This window comes from Marmota flaviventris, chromosome 2 (genome assembly GCF_047511675.1).
Source record: "Marmota flaviventris isolate mMarFla1 chromosome 2, mMarFla1.hap1, whole genome shotgun sequence".
Lineage (NCBI taxonomy): Eukaryota > Metazoa > Chordata > Mammalia > Rodentia > Sciuridae > Marmota > Marmota flaviventris.
Window position 1 is genome coordinate 185,860,458 of NC_092499.1, and position 20,198 is coordinate 185,880,655.

Sequence of the window (20,198 nt, forward strand, 5' to 3'; positions counted from 1 at the left end):
GGGTTTTCCATGTGTACTGTCCAGAAGCAGGAGGTATCTGTCTTAGGCTTTGTTTATGTGGCTAAGCCGATAGGATGAAAAGAGAGTAGTGAGCCAGACTGAGGACCAGATCCTACAAGCCCTTCCCAGGTGGAATGAAGATTTCTCCCTGCATTGATTGGTTGAATGAGGGAGTAGTCAGTGAACACTTCTAACTGCTCTAAGTATATGCTAGTCCCTATACAATTTGTTTTCTTGCATTATCCTAGGTTAGTTAAGACTGGGACTAAGAATGAAAGGTGAGGTCTCCAGGTCAAAGGGGACAGGAAGGCCAGAGTTGTTAGTATTGGTCACTTGGTGAAAGGGTCCTGGGCCCTCTAGCTTGTTGGCATGAGCAAGCATATTCATTTCCTTGATGATGTTGGTTCTCCCTGGAGCTGGGGGACAGGACTGGTGCTGGGTCCACAGTTGAGAAACTTTGGCATCATTGGCCGCCTGTAGTTCACCGGCTAGTAAGGAAGGCAGTACTCACCCCAGGGAATAAGGGGCTGTATCTCCACCATTGCTTTGGAGCAAGAGATTGTAACCAAGTATTTTTCAAATTTTGCAGTGTTGAGATAGTTGGACCACAGAGTGTGAATACCATCAGGCTCTTCTGGTATACAACTATGGTGCACACACTATGGCTGGTAGCTATGTGACAAGAAACTGGACCTTAAGATTTGGGACTTGGAGTAGGACTTAACTAGTTGACAACTGGAAATCGTGTATAATAGGCCTTGCAGGTGAAGACCTTGAGCAGGAAGTAGAGCCTACCTTTTTGAAAAGGACCTTACAAGTCTAATGAGGTCAGGCACAGAGCAACTAGACATTGCTCAAGACAGCTATGAAGGGCATCCCAGGCAATGTCAGCAGACCTGGGAGAACAGAGGCGGGAATTGGGAAGCTGACCTGGTCACAGGATGAGAACTAACTAGATAAGGAGAGGTGGGGGATAGATGTAAAGGACCTTGAAGGGTGCTTGAGCCTGAAGCAAACCTCCCCATTTGCCTAACCATGCAGCAGATCTCACTTCCAGTCATGTTCAAGAGCAGAGGCCAGATGGGCAGAGTCTAAGAAACCCTGTGGGCCCCCACATGCTACCTAAGCTATACCTCTGGGAGATGACTCCTCTCTGTGCTCCCCTCCACATCTGGTCAGCAAGTCTTGTCCATGCTCCCTGCCAAAAGCTGTCATGTCTACCTCAGGCTGACACATTAAAAAATGAAAAAAGAAACTTCACAACTCTCAGCCTTTCCAACCACCACCTCTGTTTCTCCTTTGTTTCACAAACAAGCACCTGTCATGAGTCATCTGCTGCACCCACTGCAACTAGCATCTGTCCTGCCTTGTCTGTTCCATTCCCCTCCCTGCAATTTGACCACAATCACAAGTGACTAAGTGACCAATAAATGGGCCCTTCATTCTGCATCTTAAATTCTTTCTAGCACTGGGTGCTGCTGACCCTTTTTTGAAACATTCTTCCTGAAGCATTTTACATATCAAAAAATCAGCAAATCAAGTTTACAAGGACATTTTAGTGACTCTGACTGGTGCATCTATTACCATCAATGAGTTGTAGAACATTCCCATCCCCCCAACGAAGATTCCTCATGCCTGTTTACAGTCATCTGCATTCCCATATCCAGCTTCCATAATGTATCTATAAATTTGTCTTTTGGGGACACTTCACATGAAAGGAATCTTACATGATGCGACTGCTCACTTCTAAAAATGCCTTTATGGCTACCACCTCATCACCTGGTTTTACGTTATTCCAATCAGGCTGTTCCTGAGTCACCTCTAACATCAGGTCTTGAGGGTATATGGCTCCTATCCTACTTGTTCTTGATATCAGTCACAATTAAGGGTGATGGCTCCTGATTACCTCCAGCCTTTCTCCTGAACTCCAGACATTGAACCTCGGCAGGGGATATCCAGGGGCACCTGAACATCAACTCTGGAACTACTGTCAGGCCTGGCTTTCCTACCTCAGCAAAAGGCACTACCTCTACTAGACCCCAACCTGGAAACCAGGCAGCCCCATTCTTCACTTCTTTGTCTCAGTCCCACATCCAGTAATTGAGAAAATGACTTTCTAAATGGCATAAACACTGAATATGGGCATTTCCACCATAGGGACGAGGGAGTATTGTCTTCTGGGAAAATAACAAGTTGACATATTTCAGTCCTTAGAATTCCCTCATATAATGAGACACTTTTTAACTTGAACTGAAAAGCACTTTTTTGGAAGAAACACTACCCTGAAATGATCTCAGTCAAGCTAGTTTTAGATGCTTATAAGTAGTCCCCTGACAAAACGAGTAAACAAGGAGGCGAAGAAGTTTACATAGATTTGGTAATCATTCCTCACCAATCCCAAGTATTCCATGTAAACAAGCCTTTTGAAAGTCACTAAATAGCAATTGACTTTTTAAAAATTTTTTAGGCTTGGTAATTATCTTGTACTTATGTATATATTTTTTAAAAACAATATTTTATAAATACAAATATTTATGGATAACAAAGAGTTGAGGGTTGTGTCAAAATAACATGGGAGGGGTTTAGTGGGTAAAGTTTGGCATGAAACAAGTGTGGCTAGTTCCCTGGGGCTGGAGGTATAATTTAGTGGTACAGCCCTTGTCCAGCATATGTGAGGCCCTGGGTTCCATCCCCAGCACCACAGAAAACAATAACAACCGCCAAAGCTGGATGACCATGGAAGCACACCATACGTACTTTCCTGTCTATGCACATTTAAGATTCTACATAAAATGTTTAAAATGATACAGTGATTATTATGAAAATCATTTAAAGCTACAGGAGAAATGGAGGGGGAAAAATCTGTTTTAGCAGTATACCAGAAGGTAACAATACTTAAAATTTCCAGTGACAGCATCACAGCACCTGTCTGCAACAACATGGATGAATCACTCTATGATTCTGTTTATGAATAGGCAAGACTCACCTGCAGTGACAGGAAGTAAACCAGTGGTTGCCTGATGAGAGTGGGGGGGCGAAGGGGGGATGCTGCAAAGGGCAAGAGGAAATCTGGGGTAAGGGAAAGTTCTGCATCTGGATTGGGTGGAGTTCACAAAGGAAATATATTTGTCAAACTTTATTAAACTTTACATTTAAAATAGGTGCATTTTGCATGTATTCCTCAATAAAATTGATTTTTCAAAGTGCTCTCAAACCACTTAAAAGGCAGCGAAGGTGATGTGTTTTGAGAAAATATATTAGATGACTCAAAAAGTGGCTCTCAGGGGCTGGGGCTGTAGCTCAGTGGCAGAGTGCTTGCCTAGCACCTGTGAGCACTGGGTTTGATCCTTAGCATCACATAAAAATAAATAAAATACAGGTATGCGTTAAAAAAAAAAAAAGGCTCTCAGTAAAAAATACATGGAAATCAAAGATTGATGGAAGAGTTGCTGGAAATATGCTAGAAATTGATATGCAAAAATGAATAATTGTTTTAAATAAAATGTGATCTAAAGTATGTCACTGAATAGCTTTATATCTGGACCTTTTAACCATGCATCTCTAAAAATGTTAGTATTTTAATTGCAAAAATAAAATCCTGCAAAACACCTTAAACTTATTTTGAAAATGAGTGTTGGTTTGCTGTTTGAAGGGGCTATATCTTTTAGGCATTTACAGTATCTCTTACTTTGCTCTATCCCCACAGCCACCAACAAGTCTAGATAAGGCCAGGTGTCTCTTATGCTCTTATGCCCTTATATCACACGGAATTAGTGTGTGCTGCTGGCATTTCTATACCCACTCCTGGAGGAGTGGGAACTTGGTATGATTCAGCCCTGCTGTCTAAGCAATCTAGGGGTGGCACCAGGGATGACTGCTGGAAGACAAGGGGAGGCAGGGGCAGGTCTGCCCTGGTCTCAGTTTCCCCTTCTCATTCTTCAGTTCCATAATTCGACCTCTATGAAGCAATCACAGTAGGTAGCATGAAGCACAGCCTCAATGGGGCCAAACAGCAAGAAGGTAGCAAAGACTGGAAAGAGCAGAAACCCTGGGAGCCACTGGGCTGGGTATGATTTTGCCTGGAGTGAGTAAACAGGGCTCTTGAGGGCCTGTGAATACACACCCGGTGAGGAGAAAAGCAGGAAGACATAACCTCAGAAAAGTGATGCACAGGCTGGGCATGTGGCTCAGTGGTAGGGCACTTGTTTGGCATGAGTGAGGCCCTTGGTTTGATCCCTAACACTGCATTTAAAAAAAAAAAAAATTGTGACGCCAATGACTAAGTGGGAACCATAGGTAGATTTGGAGGCCAGAGGTCAAGAGCCTAGATTGCAGGTTAGGGTGTGAAGCTCAAGGTACATCAAGATGAACGCTTAGGAAGTACTGGCCATGTGCTGCTACTTAGCATGTCTCCCAAGGAAACTGAGTAAAAAGAACAATTTAAAGAAAATGAACACAGTTTTATGCATGGATTAAATTGGACACTGCAAGTCAATAAATATGCCTCCTCTGTGGAAGGGGCTTCATTTAACTATGCTTTTAAATTACCCCTCCTATATTTATTCACCATCATTACAGAGAACAAATGAAAACTGCGTTAGCATTTGCTATTAATCTACTGAGAAGAGTCTTCTGTTACAGCCAAATAAGTATCCACATGAGAAACTTGTCTTATAATTTAATCTCAGGAAAAAAAATTCTTGCCCAAGAAATCAGAATAGAAAGTGTAACTGCTTTGGATGCCAGGAAGCTCAGCCATATTTGATGCTGTCACAGCTGCATCAACCCTTATTAGCCATATTATAGTCCCCCTTTTAGAATCTCATATCCCTTTTTGTGTGTGTGTGCCAGGGATTGAACTCAGGGGCACTCAACCACTAAGCCACATCACATCCCCAGTCCTATTTTGTATTTTATTTAGACACAGGGTCTCACTAAGTTGCTAAGCACCTCACTGTTGCTGATGCTGGCTTTGAACTCACGATCCTCCCGACTCAGCCTCATGAGCCACTTGGATTACAGGCATGCGTCATCGTACCTGGCTCATATCCTATTTTTACAGTAGAATATTTTTGTTTAAGGTATTCTGATTTTTTTAAGTGGCAGGAAAGAAATACATTAGTGGTGAGTATAGTGATGTACCACCAAGGAGACACCCCTTCCAGGAAGGCCTTGTTGCCCCAACTGCTGGGAGAGCTGGTGGCAGGAAACCTCAGCTGCCAATCCCCTGTGATCACCTCAGTTGCACAGAGCCCTGTGGCCAAAGCTGCACTCTTCCCAGACAACCCAAATCCATTTCAGTGCCGATAACAGAGCTCCCTGGGGGTTGGCTGAGGCTGTCATCAAGCCTGCATCACAGCTTAATTTCCCCCTGTGCCTACTTCTGTTTCCTTCCTGTCCCCTCCACAGTGCTGATCCCAGGGGCATTCCCTAATCAACACTCTGCCCGCTAACCTGTCATAGAGTCCACTTCCCAAAGAGCCCAACCTTGACAACACTGAACAAAATAAAAAAGGAAAATGCATCAGATAGAAGTGCTTGGGAAAGGGGTGAGGATATTGACAGTGTTCGTACATGGGAGGTGATACAGCACTGACTCTGGAGCCAGAATGCCTGGCTTGGAATCTTATCTCTGCCACCTATTGGCTGTGTGACCATGTACATGTCTTTTCATCTCTCTGGGCCTCAGATTTTCTTCTGTAAAGTGGGAATAAGAAAATTCCCAGAGCTGTAATGAGGAAGAAATGAGCCAACACGGATAAATTAGTTACAAAGCATTCACAATATGCCAACCACTGTTCTAAGTGGTTATAAAATAAAACAGCTGCAAAGACAAGCCCACAGGCCAGAGTGTGGAAGTTGGGCTGTAGTTGAACTGGATTTTTCCCAGTCCCCCACACTCCAGGCACAAGAATGGCGTAGGCCAGGGCATGCTGAAACATGAGTGTGCACAGAAATAGGCCCAAGCAGGGATGGTCTGGGTGATGTCACAGGCGTGTGCTTTGTGTGGGTACCGGGCTGTTCCTCCCAGACAGTGCAGCTGCACATGTTGCCAGTAACACCTACGCACCCATATATATGCTGAGCTGGGGGAAGCCCACACCAGCCACACCCTCTGTGTGCCCTGCTTTTCCTGAATCTCCTTTGGTGGAAGGAGGTTCCTGAGGCCTGGAATGCTAGCCCAGAAATCCCAAAGAGAAATAGGGCCCTGTTGCCGACTGTAGGCTTGGCAACAGACAAACTCCTATTGGTAGAGATTTCTGGAGCCCCTAGGGGGTCTAGCTTCAGGGGCAAGAGTAAAAGCAAGGAACTTTTGGGGTCATGTTGGGAAATTCCGAGAAAATAGACAAACAGTCTGAAAGTGCATTAGAGCCTGCAGGCTGCAAGCATTGGCAGAGAAAGCTCAGCCCCATCACCCTCCCTATGCTTCCCATCACCTTCCCTATGCTTCCCGTCACTGGGTAAACTCCAGCCCTTTCTCGGCCTAAACTCAACCACCTCTTTCTGGCCTCTGGACCTTTGTACATGCTTTTACCCCCGCCTGGAAAGTGTTTTCCTCCAGCCCACCCTTAGTAATGCACCTGACCATCTATTCACATCCTTAAGGCCTCTGCTGAATTCTAAAGACCCAAAGAAGTCTTCTTATACTCCATTTGAAGTCAGTCTCCTAGTATGTTTTATCTTTAGTCCTCATCCCAACTGTCTTTACATACCAGGCTGTAGACAGGGACGGCACCACTTTAAACCAGTCCACCATGCTCTGTGAGTACTGGTGTTATGCCGGGTTCCCTGTGCCCAGGGTCAGTGGTGGGCATGCCTTCCTTCACCCCTACATATTAGCCAGCTAGCTTCCATGCTGACTACTGACCACCAGGACTCACCTAAGCCAGGGACTCTGCTGTGAGACAGAAATGGATGAAGTCAGATTTGGGTTCAAATTTCCATTTGTTAGTTATGTGGTTCTTGGGGTGAGTCGTAGAACTCTGAATCTCTGTTTCATCCTCAGTAAATTTTCATCCTCAGTAAAATTCCTGATTAGAGGATAATAATGAGATTCAGCTGTGACCACGTGCCTTGTAGCACAGGGCCAGTCATTGGGTACATTCTAGTTCCCTTCCTCCCACTTTGAGGGCCTATCACTAGGTGGCAGTCCATCTCAGCTACCCTATCTTCCCTTAGGACAAAGTGCCTTGAGGACACTTCTGAGCTTTTGGGGAGCCACACTGGAGGGAATCAAAATGTGCACATGCACAGTGGGTACCTGTACAGCAAGGGAAAGTCAGAGTTGCTGGGTACTAACCACTGTCTAGCCAGATGGCTTGCCTGAGCACAAACTCTTACATTTTCACAAATTCTAGTCCTTCAAATCCCAAGAATCCTGGATCTTTCTCTGGGATCAGCTGGATTCTCTTTGGGATTCTCACCTCTGAAATGCAGTAAGTTGTCCTGGCAGTCACCCAACTGCTTGGTTCAACGTGGGTCAGGCAGGCTCCACCATGACCATAGGTATCCTCAGTTTTGGCAGTGCTCTTCAGGGAGTGGCTTCAGGAAGACAGAACATGAATTATTCAATAACCACAAAATGACCTTTTGCTTGCAGAATGGAGAATGAAGGGTCAGTGGTGAGAAACGAAGGCAGGGAGCCCATTAGACAGGACCAGCTGGGCCAAGTAGGGACTGCAGATTCACAATGGGAACTCACGCACATAGGTCAGGATCTATTTTCATTTTAGAGAGTAAAGCCTGAAGCACACATGCAGGCAAGACCAAGGAGGTAAATAATATGGGTGAAAAAATATGGGCCTTGTGCTCATGGGTAGAGTGAGATTTGAGGACAGGCCTCCATGGACAGACTGGGGATGAGGCCGAGAAAGGAAGCCAGGTTATCTGCAAGGATCTGGGCCTCCTCCAAACTTCGAGGAGTTTAAAGCAATGTTCTGAGAAGGCAGAGACTGCAAGGATTGGTTTGTGGAGGACAGGTGAGACGGTACGTTAAGTGGAGATGGGGAGCAGCTGGTTGGATGCCAGGACCCGAGCGCAGGAGAGATCTAGGTGGGAGAGTCCGCTGTGTCTATGTGGAGGGCAAAGCCACGACAAAGGTGAAGATGCCTTGGGAACCGACCCAGCATTGACTCCAGAGGAAAGGAAGGTTCTGAGACCAAGAGGTAATGGGCACAGAAGAAGGTGGAAAACAAGGCCGGGAGAACAGGACAAATTTACAGGAGGGGTGAGGGGAAGCAGAGCCTGAATCTCGACGCCTGGATGTGAAGTGGGGCGAGCAGTAGGGCAAGCGGAAGCGAAGGCCACCGAGGGCTGCAAAAATCAAGCCTCCAGCAAGTGCGGCCGCGTGACTAAAAGGCCTGCAAGGAGATGTTCATCTTGGAGACTTCTCTGAGAGAGCGTATCCTTGAAGGCCACTGGGCGAGACTGACGCGGACCTGACCGTCGCACGAGCGGCCTGCGGGATAGCCCAGACAGACCAAGGGAGGGGGCGGGGCGAGCCTGCTGTCTATCATGGCCCACCCGCCAATCCGCAGGAGGCCCCGCCCCCGTACCTCCCCGGAGAGGGCGCGCGGAGGGCCCGCCCCCGCCGCCGCCGCCACCGCGGGTGTGAGGCGGCCCGGCCCGGCCTGGCTCCCTCCGCCGGGCAACCCGCCCAGGTAGCCGGGTTTGTCCTGGAGGGTCCGGGGGACTCGCGGCACCCTTACGCTCATTCCCGGCCACCTCGCGGGAGGCGCGCAAGGTGCGAGAGCTGCGGCGGGGGCCTGTGCAGGACAGCGGGGAGCAGCCGCCGGTGCGCGCGCGCCCGACTGACGGGCGCCGCGGGCCGCAGCCTGTGGGCGGGGCTGCCGTGCGTGATGGGGCCGTCCGTGGTCCCGCGCCGTGCTGGGGCCGAGCGAGGAAGCTTTGCGGAACGATGGCGCGAACGGGCTGGCGGGAGTGGCGCGCGCCCCCGCCGCCATTGCGCCCGCGCCCCGCCTAAGGCCTGTCTGGGGGTCGCGGGGCGCAGGCGCGGCGGCGGCGGGCGGGGGTCCTCCCCGCGGGTGCCTTTGTTCCCGACGCGGGGCGGGACCTCTAGAGGCCCCGCCCCGCACTCAGGCCCCGCCCCGTGTCCGCCCGCAGGAGCCGCCGCCGGGTCCCGCTCGCCGGCCGCCCCAGCAGCCTCCTTTACCCGGGCTCGGCGGGCCTGCGCTGCAGCCTTCCCCCGCATCGGAGTCATGGCTGGTGCCGCGTCCCCATGCGCCAATGGCTGCGGGCCCGGCGCGCCCTCGGACGCCGAGGTGCTGCACCTCTGCCGCAGCCTCGAGGTGGGCACCGTCATGACTTTGTTCTACTCCAAGAAGTCGCAGCGGCCCGAGCGGAAGACCTTCCAGGTCAAACTGGAGACGCGCCAGATCACGTGGAGCCGCGGCGCCGACAAGATCGAGGGGGCTAGTAAGTGCGCCCCCTCCTCGCTCAGGCCCGCTGAGCGCGCGGGGACCGCCGGCTCCCGGCGCCCAGCCGGCCGCTGCACACTTGGGCAAACTTTCGAGCCCGCCCTCTCTCTCTTCCTCCCGGACCCCGCCCCCGCTTGTCTTCCCGGGGTTGGCAGGGGGGGCATCGGGTCCTCGATCACTTGACAGGACACCCCTTCCCCCAAGAAAGGCGAATGTTCCAAGGTGCTTTGCCTCGAGGCCTAAAAGTCCTTGGGGATTGGACACCATCGTGGTGGGCTTCGGGCCCTAGTCCCCCAGAAGTGGTGGTGACGGCCTTGGGAGCCTAGACAGCGGCTCCCACCCAGCCCGAGGCTAGATGTTCCCCACCCACCGCCGTTTCTCCAGAAAGCACAGTCTGTGTACAGCTCTGGGCCCCCAGGCCAGGGGCTTATTTGCAAAGGGACCTTTGGTTTCCCAGAACTTAGGCAGATGTTGGAGTAGGGCTGGTTTTGGAGCAGAGCTGAGCCTACTCATCTGCCTCTTGGGAACTGGGAGGAAGGTGGTCCTGTTTAGGTTGGAAAAGCCTGAGAGAAGACATTGGCTATCCCTCCCCCAACCAACACCCGCCCACACACACACACACACACAGACACACAGCCTCACGCTTCTTTTGTCTCAAAGCTGAGTTTTGGAGGCCTGTGTGGGTGGGTAGACACTCAAAGCCAGAGCTGGGGCTCTTGGTGAAGGCTCCAGATTCCGCTTGCCCCTACAACCATGTAACCAAGAGCTTGGCCCTAGAAAGGCTAGCCCCAGTGCCTCAGAGTCAGGTACTCTTCTTAGAAGTGTGCCGTCAGTTTGGGGTCTAGCCCTTTGTGTCCTATGTCCGGTGGCCCCAGGGAGCCGGGAGCGGCTCCTCTTGGTTTCCTGCCTCTTTGCCTTCCCAGGCCTGATCTTGGCAGCTTTTGCACAAGTCTGTGGTGGGAGGAGGGAGTTGGGGGATTTTGAGAAACCCCAGATCTTTTCCAGCAATATTACACTTACCATGTGCTGGTTTGTGACCCTATGGACACTAAGCTCTGCCCTCCACCCCGATACCTCCCAGCATGAAGAAATGGTGTGTATGCACTCCAGGCTGTGGGTTGCTTCCTGCAAGGACCTTCCAGAGTCTGGTGTCTAGAGACCCAGGCTCAGAACCAGGTCCTAGTGGAGGAGGGGGGGTCAGGAAGTGACAAGCCACAAGAAGATCTCACAGACCTTCTTGGGTATGGTGTATATGCTATAGATGGGTAAGGAGATGGGGAGGGAGGAAAGTCTTGTGGTGAGGCAGCCATCCTCCACAGTAAAATCCAGATCTGACAGAGCTACTGAACTTAATGGCATCCTCCTTCCTCAGTGCCCGCTTTGGCTCTTGGGAGAACATTTTAGTGATTTTAGAGACTGTCAGTTTCAATGTGGAAGAAGGATAGATAGTGCAAAGAGATGAGATAGCCTTGGAAACATCACCCATCAAACTCCAGGCATGGCCTCCTTCCTGTTTTTGTGGTACTCCCTATGCTGAGGTGGTGTCCCCAGCTGGAAGTTCCCAGATAAAGATCTCTTGGGTAACAACAGCTGCATTTTAAGCCACGCATGTGATGAGCAGGCAATAAGTATAGCACAGTAGTTGAAGACAAATCTGCATTTGAAGCCCATATACTAGTTGTGCATTACCTGGCCAGCTTCTGAGCCTTGGTTTTCTCATCTGTAAAATGGAGGTAATTGTATATCCACCAAATTTGATTGCTTTGGTGGTTAAGTGAGATAGTTGATGTAAGTTGGCGTAAAGCATCAGTGCTTGATACTGTAGATATTTAATAAATGTAAACTGACATATTAATAGTGCCTGACACATTGTGTTTATTAAGTAGCACTTACTACTAATAATAATGATAGACTATGCCTGCCCTCCTAGACCCTGGACTGGGAATGTTGAGGGAGGTCTCATGTGGATGCTAAGAGAAGGGAAGTGTGCAGGAAGGAGAACAGAGACCAAGTTCACATTTCATTTAGCTTGCTACTCAGAAAAAGGGAGGAAACGGTTTTGTTTTGCCCCATCTACCCACTCACCTGCCTGTCATGTAGAACAGTGTTTCTGTAAAGAAAGTGTTTGGAGTTCTGTACATTTGCCTCCTCGGTGTGACTTTCTTGCCAGAGCAGAATGAAGGGGTGTGGAGAGGGGACCAGCTAGTTCATTGTGTCTCGCTCAGATCTTTGGGGGCTGAAGGCAGAAATATAAAGGACTTTATTCCCCTAACCCTCCAGGGTGAATCAGCCAGAGGTGTGCAAATTCAGTGTTCTGGTTGGTTAACAGAGTTGAGAGGCATGAAGGGCAGGCAGAATGTGTATAGCCCTTTGATTTTAGGGGTGTGGATTGAAAGAACCTGAGTAAAAGGCTAATAGATGCATGTGTCGAGTTTAGACCTTGCAGGAAAAGCCTCCCATTGAAGCCCTGCCCCATTCATGGCTCACTGCTTTGGTGGGTTCTGATCTCTGCAGCCTCCTTCTGCAGACTCTGAGGAGCATTCAGTTGCCAGCTGGGTCCCCTGCCATCGGGCCTCTTGCCCAGGTGCCTCAGGTGTCTGGCCTTTTCCTGCTAGCCTTGCCAGTGTACCATACAGTGTCTGAAGCCTGGCCAAAGAGGAATGCTCTGCTACCCTCAGGGTGTCTGTGTGCCTGAAGGATAGACAGTGTGGTTCAATGAAAGTGTGCAGCACTCATGTGTGAGACCTCATTCTGTCCTAACCCTGTGCCCTCTCACTTGGTCACTTGTGGAGTGAGGCTGGCACCTATTGATTTCTAGAGCTGGAGTTTGGCTCGAAAGAGGGGTGGGAAAGTGCTTTGGTGCCATTTGGTTGTGTGGCTGTGTGACAGGAATTGGATTGGTATTTGGCTTTGGCTTTGTTGCAGACTTTAAATGAATAAAAAGCAATTATAGGTTTCCTCTTGAGTGCTAAAGAGATGTTTTACCTTTTTCTTGGCTAATCCTCAAAGAGTCCTGAAGGGTAGTCAGGTGTACCACCCATTTTATAGATGAGGAAATAGAAATACAGGGAGTGAGTGATTAGTGCCAGTGTGTGCCAGTACCTCAGCTGGGCCCGGCCCTCAGTCAGGTCTGGCTGACACCCCAAGGTGACTGCTCTTGGGTTATGCTGCCAGTGGGTCTCAGGCCCCTGCTTTCCCTGTGTTTGCATTGCCCCTCTGTGAGGAAAAATCTTCATGCTTAGATGGCACATTAGTCCTCGTCAGCTTTTGCTTCCCAAGACAGCCTGAGCCTCTCTAGGCCATGGCTCTATACTTTTTATATGGTGCCTTCTGTGATAATATGGTTTAGACCTGCATTTGGCAAGGTTGCCTAGTTGAGGTTTACTTTGGGCACAGTGTCAGGTGGAAACTCCCGTGGAGGTGCTCTGTGAGTGTGAGCCCAGTACGTCTGTGGAGACTTTAGAACCCCAGGCTTCCATCTTTGCCTGAATTATCAGTAGATACTCTTGAGATGGTGAATGAAAATGGGCCCTTGCATTCAGGGAAGCTTAAAACACTCAAGAAAATTCCAAGTGGTACCTTTAATGAAGGGGAATGTTGACAAAAGAAAACAGGTGAGCCCCTTGATGGGACAAATGGGCTCAGAGGGGAGGTGGTGTTGGGACCAGCTGGCTGGGGTGAGCTCTGTGGCAGTGGGTGTTCACCTGGTGAGAAGAGGAGTACACCAAGAAGCCTGCTCTGAAGGCTAGGCCCACCGTGCTGCAAGGCACCGGCGGCTGTCATAAGGCTTCCTTTGTGCTGGCTGGTTACTTCTAGCTGGAGAAGGGCAAAAGCACATGTCCGGATCTCGACAGCTACCCATTCCTGCCTGTGTGTTTCCGGTCTGGCTGTCCTTTTTCCAGGGGAAGTTAGTCCACTTAGTGTTTCCTCAGCACCCCAGGCTTGCTCCAATGTGTGGGTTTCCAGGCCCTCTCTGCAGCTGGGGTTCTTTCCAGTGAATCTAGGAAAGGGGCCTGCTTCACAGATGACTAAAGAAACTGAGCACTTCTAGCTTCTCCCAGCACTCTGTGTGTCTATGTGTCGACACAGATGCACAGTTTTGAGTCAGAGCCTAGAGATCTTGGCCACTAGCTTTGTTTCAGGTGGCCCCTTGGTGCGAGGGGCATTTACTCATTAAGTATTATTTGTATACCTCTTATTTGCCCAGTGCAAGGCACTGAGGGTTCAAAGGCTAAATGGGACATGGTCCATGTTGTGGGGCCCTCTAAGGTGGAATAGACTTGGGAGCATGCTATTATAACTCTGTGTCTTAGGCACCATTGCGAAAATGTATGAAGAACTCTGAGTGCATGAGGAGAGAGCCAGGGAGTGTGTCATGGGAGAGGTGACCTTTGAGCTGGCCCTTGAATGCTTGAGGAGTTTGCCTGTGCTGATATGAAGGGATTGGAAATGCATTTGGCATGGTAGAGATGAGGCTGTGATGGATGAGACAGTTTAGGGAGGGCTCCCCGTATGCTGTGCTCTGTGTGTTGTGTTTAGGGGGTCACACTCCATCCCATTAGTACTAGGGTCAGCACAAGCTGTAGTGGCACTGACTTTGCTCTGTGCATCTGGGATGCTCCTGCTGTAGTCTGTCAGGTTGGGGAAGAGGGCAGTTTGTAGGGGACTACTGATGAGGACCCAAATAAGACCTCCTTTCTGAGTCAACCAGGAGGCAATTGTGGCAGAGGGGAGAGAGGCCAAAGTCTTGAGAGGTGAGATAGTAGAGTTAAGTAGTTGAGTGTTTGGGCTGTGAGCTCACACTGCCAGACAGAATCCTGTCAAGCAGCTTACTTGCTCTGTGACCTAGAGTATGTTCTTACCTGTCTGAGCTCCTCATCTGTAAAACGGGATAGTAATAAATGGAATTTATTTCAAGTTTTTGTAAGGATTCAGTGAGAATCTGTGTAACGTCCTTGGCATTAAATGTGGCATAGTGTATGTGCTTAATGTGTGGAGCTCTGACAGGAGGTGCATAGGATTGAGTCCCCAGGAGGGCCTGGTGGGAAGGAGAGTGGAGGTACCCGTTGTGTTGTAGGGCTGGTTCCTGGCCTCTGAGCCCTTGGAGTCAGGGCAAGGAGGCTGTGGACACTCTTGCAACTCTCAGGAGTGCCTTTGTGGTCAGGGCTCTTTTCCTCCCATGGCATTTTCAGGGAGGCAAGGTGGTTGCTGGAAACAGCTGCTTGGGTAGTAACCCTTCCTGTGGGGCAAAGACATCAACGTTGGCCTATTTCTAAGTGCCTTGCTATCTGAGCAGGGTGGGAGACCCTGTCTTCCAGGAAGCTCTCTGTTACCACAGCCCAGGCTGGCGGGGCTGCCTCTGCTGCCCTGTCTACATCCGTCTCCCTAACTCACAGCATCTCTTCACACTCTTTGCCCTTTCCTGTGGGATGTGGCTTTGAGGAGGCCGCTGATGGATATATCTGAGGGAAGAAGTGAGGCCTGAGGTCACAAAGGCCTGAATTTCCCCTCTTCACTCCCTATTGTAGAAACAGAGAAGTTGGTGAGGACTTTAAGGAGAGTTCTAGGAGAACTGGGTGTGAGATAGGAGGAAGGGAGTGTTCTGGAGCTCCATGTAGAGTTCCCTATCTGAAGGTGCTACAGCTACCCAGGGGGAATTTCTGAGTGGTTATAAGTGGTGAGACTCCCCAAGGGCGAGGAGTGACCTGATAGCCCCACCCTTTTGATAATTGAACTTAGGGTCTGGAGATTTGTAGCTAGAGCTATTTACATTTGGGTTGAGTCTCAACTCTTCCTGTAATCCTGGGTTTATTACATTAACTTTCAAACTAACCTTTTTCTGTAAAAATAATTTCTTCCTACAGAGTTGTATATTAATGCTAATCAAATGAGATTTGTATATGTAAGATTTTCTGTGAAGGTGCCCAGCACAGCCTCAGGGCACTTAAGTATTTGTTTCCTTTACTCTTTTACTTTAAGGAGAACTGCAGAGCTCCAGTTTTCTCTACCACCCAGCGTGGTTGTGACTGCTCTTGACAACCTGGTTAGGAGTCTGCTTGTTTTCTTTCTCCCTAAGTCTATACACAGAGGTCCAGGGCATCAAAAAATTCTGGTGTTTGAATAGTGCATTGGGATTTCATGGAGCATTTTCTCATCTTTTGTGTTATTTGAGATTTGCAACAGCTCCATAAACCCAGGGAGGGCAGGAATTATTATTCCTCTTGTACAAAGGAAGAAACGGGGGTCCCAAGGGTGAGGTCATATAGCCTAGGATTTCTGATTCCTGCTACAGTGTTCAGTATATTCTCTCACTGTGGGGAAAATGACAATACGATGGCTCTGCTGCTGGCATAGAGCAGACTGCCACTGTGGGAGTCAAGAGACTGCCTTTAGCTGGCATCTTTGAAATTGGTGTATCTTTGTGTTCAGATGTTGAGGCCCTTACCTAATTGTAATCTCCCTGCCTTAGGCCCAACTCACATGCCCCTAGTTGAGCTCTCCTCTGAGCCTGGTCTGTTTTGCCACAGCTTCCTGTCATCACCCCAGATTTAGAGCCTCTTCTTGCCTCTCATCATGGCTGCTCCCTAGAGCTGTGTGTACTAGAACCTCCAGGGTGAGAACCTAGGTGCTTAGAGGCCTCTAGGGAGTGCTTAGTCCCCCAGAGAGCAAAGAAAGAAGTGTGAAGGGGTGTCCTTGAATACTGTGGAGTTGGGACAGTAGAATTGGTTGCTTTGGGGGAGGCTGTAGTCCTGAGAGGTGGGACTCAGAGAATGTCTACTTGAGTCTACTTGAATTCCCTTACTGCTCTCGTGCTCCTCCTTGCAAAACAAGTTTCTTTTGAGATGGTGCTAGGCTAGCCTTTGAGAGGCTGCAGTGGCTGTGTGCCTAGGCACAAGCACTAGCTCTCTCCCCACTCCTCACCTCCTAGGAACCAGGCCCATATCCTGGGGGAAGCAGGGAGGGGCTCCTTTTTATAGCCCACGTGTAGGCCTTGTGTATAGGCGCTGCTGCTTCCTTCCTGCCTTGGCGCTTCCTGGTGCTGGCCGGTGGGCCCTGGCTTCAGCTAGACTCAGGATGCAAAGTAAATGGGGTGAGGCTTTCTCCTGCAGAAGACTGGCATCTCCTTTATAGGCCTGGCACAAAGGAGTCAGGGAGCAAGAAAAGGAGGTGACCTGGTCCTTGATCCTGGGAAGCTAGCAGTCCAAATATGTGGAAAACCATGAAAGCAGAAGACATTGGTGGCTTCCAGTTGCAATAGGCTGAGTCTGCCCATGTGGAACTGGCCTTCTCTCTGTAGCAGCCTAACCTACTCTGTGGACCCCTCCCACACTAGCTGGCAAATCAGTGTTGGTTAGAAGATCTGCACAAAGGCTCCTGAGGTACCTGGCATTGAGGCAACAAGGCATGGGCACCATGAAGAGTGGGTGAAGAGGAGCTTCATGTGACTGAAGCTCTGGGCCCTGGCAGTGAACAGCTGGCCAGACTGGTGAGGGTTGGCCCACAGCAACTTTAACCACTTGTTTGTGTTCAATAAGATTCATCCTTGGCCCAGGTGGGAGTTCACTTTAGGGTTGGCTTCCTATTTTCTTGGATACCTGGGTGTATGACTGAGCTGAAGTTCCTAGGGGAAGTGATTATTGAGGACATGCATGCCCCTATTCACATGTCCTTGGCATGGCCATGGTGGGAGGAGGACATCAACCACACTGGGTTCTGTCTGTCTGAGATTGGTGTTTGGTGGGGGAATTCTAACCCTGTGGATTGAGTGACTGATCAACCTCAGGCCCAGAAAGTGTGGGCTTGAGTTCAAAGAGTAACTAACCCTAGAAAAGGGGAGGAGGACTGCTGCTTCAGGTTCCACAGGTTTCTCACCTGTGTGAGGGGACAGGAGATACAAAGGAGTACAGCTTGATTCCCTCAGTTGACAGGTTGGGTATCAACAGAGGTAGTGGGTAATGGTCCTTCTCTGAGGCTCTGCTGACATACCTGATGGTCTCTCTGTACTACCTGCTATTCCAAATGTTCGAAGGCAGCTCTCTTCCCATTCTTCACTTCTTCCACCCCACAGCAGTACTTGAGTATAATGTGCCTATTAGCTAGTCAGTCCCAACTGGGATTGTGGTTTTCCTTGGGAGTTCTTGGCTTATGTCCCAAGGAGTATAGAAAAGGTAGCATATGTCACTTTGTTAGGAATTTTACAGAGGGCCTCTTGAGGCCAGCAGCAACACAAGAGCATTCACTCTTGAGAACAGAATGCCTGATACCAGACTGTTCCCAAGAGACTATCCTGGTTCCTGCCCTGAGAACTGGCTCACACTGGAAGCATGAAGCTCCAAGTAAGGATGTGTGCTAGAGGGGGATGAGGCAAGATGTGTCCTACGAGAATAGAACTAGGGGTTACAAGTCAGTAGAATTTCAAAGCTTCTAAGTTGTAATTCCTGGGGAGGCAGTGAGTGAATTCTGTCACCTGGGGTAAGGACAGAGACTAGATCACTCACTGGGGCCCTGCTTCATGAGGAAGCAAAAGGGAAAAGAATGACTTGGGGTGGCATGGCCCAAAGGGACTATGGTCAGCTGCTGTAAAGGAGCTGGTTCATGCAACTCTAAGATAGGAGAACCTTGTAGCATCTGCAGAGGCAGAATGTCTAAGCAAGCAGGCCTCCAACTTGATAACTTCTGTCCTCATTGAGAACATCTCCAACCTGTAGTCAGGGTTTACTGTGTTTGGAGTGTAAGACTGGCCTTACCTCCACCTGCATATGGAATATGTAGTGGTAGAGAGTGGGGTGCCATGACTGCACGGTGAGACAGGACTCAGGAGTTCCATGAGGTGAAGGCCTCTACTCTCTCCTTTCCCTTTCACCTCCCTACTTCAGTCCTAAGCCCCTATTATTTTGTCGTGGGAGGGAGATCCCAGATTTTTTTTCTCCTTCTAATTCATTTCCTCAGCTCTATGGGAGGGTCCTCAGAGACAGAGTGGCAGATAAAGGCCTCCAGGTGTCATGGACTGTGGGAATTTGAGCCGGAGCAGGTTGGGTAGCAATGACTCATTGTATTTTTCTCTTTCAACAAATACTCGTTAATAAGTTGTTGCTGACCATGGGGCGGTGAAGATGATAGACACAGTCCATCCCTAGAAGGATTTTACACTCTAATGGAGAATATAGTTAGATAGCCTTAAAATACACGTGTGCTCACCATTCTGACAAAAGCCATGAAGCAGCAGTGTGTTGAGTCCTTTCCTCTCTGTCTCTGTTGGCCCCACTTGGTCTTTTCCCACAGGGATCCTGAGACAGTACAGGACACAAACCTGCCTCAGAGACAATCTTGGCTTTGAAATATTGTTGGCTCTGTCACTTATGAGCTTCCAGCTTGCATAAGTTCATTAACCTCTCTGTGCTTAGTTTTCTGACTTGGGAAATGGGAACCTCTGATACCTGCTTCATGGTGTTATTTGCAAGGATGAAATGAAAGAGTTTTGCACAGTGGTGCACAAAGTAACTATGCAAGAAATGAGAGGGATGTCCAGTGCCACTGTTGCTCCTGTTCTCTTCCCACCTATCAGAGGCAGTTACCTTGTGCTCCCTGCTTCACAGCTTCTCAGAACATTTGTCTGTGGGCTCTATTTAACATCACCTGTCTAGCATAGTGTGCAAATCTAATCCTTCTTCCCACATTCAAACTCCTGAGATAACCTGGGTTCTTAGTACCTAGCATGATGCCCCTCATGGGTGTTCAGTGAATGTAGTTAATTGTGCATAATAAAGGCAGCAGAACTTGAAAGATTGGATTGAAACTGGTGAGAGGAAAGGGGACCAATGATGATTCCGAAATTTATGCACCTGTTTGGCGATGCTGTTAGCTGACTGGTATCAGGTCATGCGTAACAAGAGGCCTGGATTTTGGTGATAGAAGACAGTGTTTGGTTTGGGGGTTGCCATTAGGGTGTTCTTGAGGTGGACAGGTGGAGAATAGGAGGTAAGCAGTTGAGTTGAAGGATCTGAAGCTTGGAGATTGGAGAGGTTTTGTGAATTGTCTGTGCATAGGAGGCAGTTAAAGCTGTGAACATGGCTGACATTGACTAGTGCAGCAGGCAGATCCCCAGAAGAGAGGACCTTGGCCTGAGCCTTGACAAAGGCCATTGTTTAATGAGAATACCAAGAAGCAGGAAAACTTGGTGAGGTTGTGTGGAAATGATTGAGGGCAAAGCTTCAAGTAGGGGGAAGTTGTGGTCAAGAAAGAGAATGATAGGAAAATGATTTATGCCCAGGACTCTGATTCTACATGTGACCTGAATGGATCATAAGGGACATTGTTTGAGAGCCTTTTGAGATCCCAGACAGTCCTGGGACCTGGCCTAGTGGACTCTTATCCTCTCTTCTATAGCAGGAGGCCAGCAGGCACAGGCTATTCAAAGGAGAATGATAGCATCAGACTGCAGGGAGGCAGATACCAGAGCACACAGAACTCCTGACCTGGAAGCTAACCCCTGGGTTACCTGCGTCATCTGGGCTTGGACAGAAAAGTTGGGGAAAGCCACCTCTCCTACTGCTACCTTCCCCTATTGTGGCCATCAAGGAGAGAGGGCCTGCCCTCTCTCCCTGTACTCTGAACACACTGTTTCTAGAATACACAAGACTCCTGTGTCAATGCCTTGGCTTTCATGACCCTCTCTGCCCAACATGTGCAGGTTGGCCTCCTGACCTACCTCTATAGAGCACTGCAAGACCCTGCCGCTCTCTGTACCACAGACATCTCCCT

General features: G+C 49.2%; 1 protein-coding gene across 2 annotated transcripts in view; it reads left to right on the forward strand.

Moving 5' to 3' along the window:
- Positions 1–8,594: 8,594 nt before the first annotated feature.
- Positions 8,595–20,198, forward strand: part of Plcg1 (phospholipase C gamma 1) — a 33,855-nt gene continuing 22,251 nt past the window's right edge. The window contains exons 1-2 of one of the 2 annotated variants that reach the window (XM_027945142.3): positions 8,595–8,743; positions 9,124–9,435. In XM_027945142.3, coding sequence (XP_027800943.1) covers positions 9,219–9,435 — 217 coding nt within the window. In that variant the 5' untranslated portion in view covers positions 8,595–8,743; positions 9,124–9,218. The remainder of the gene's footprint in view (positions 8,744–9,123; positions 9,436–20,198) is intronic. The other variant, XM_071608922.1, reaches the window with a different exon arrangement.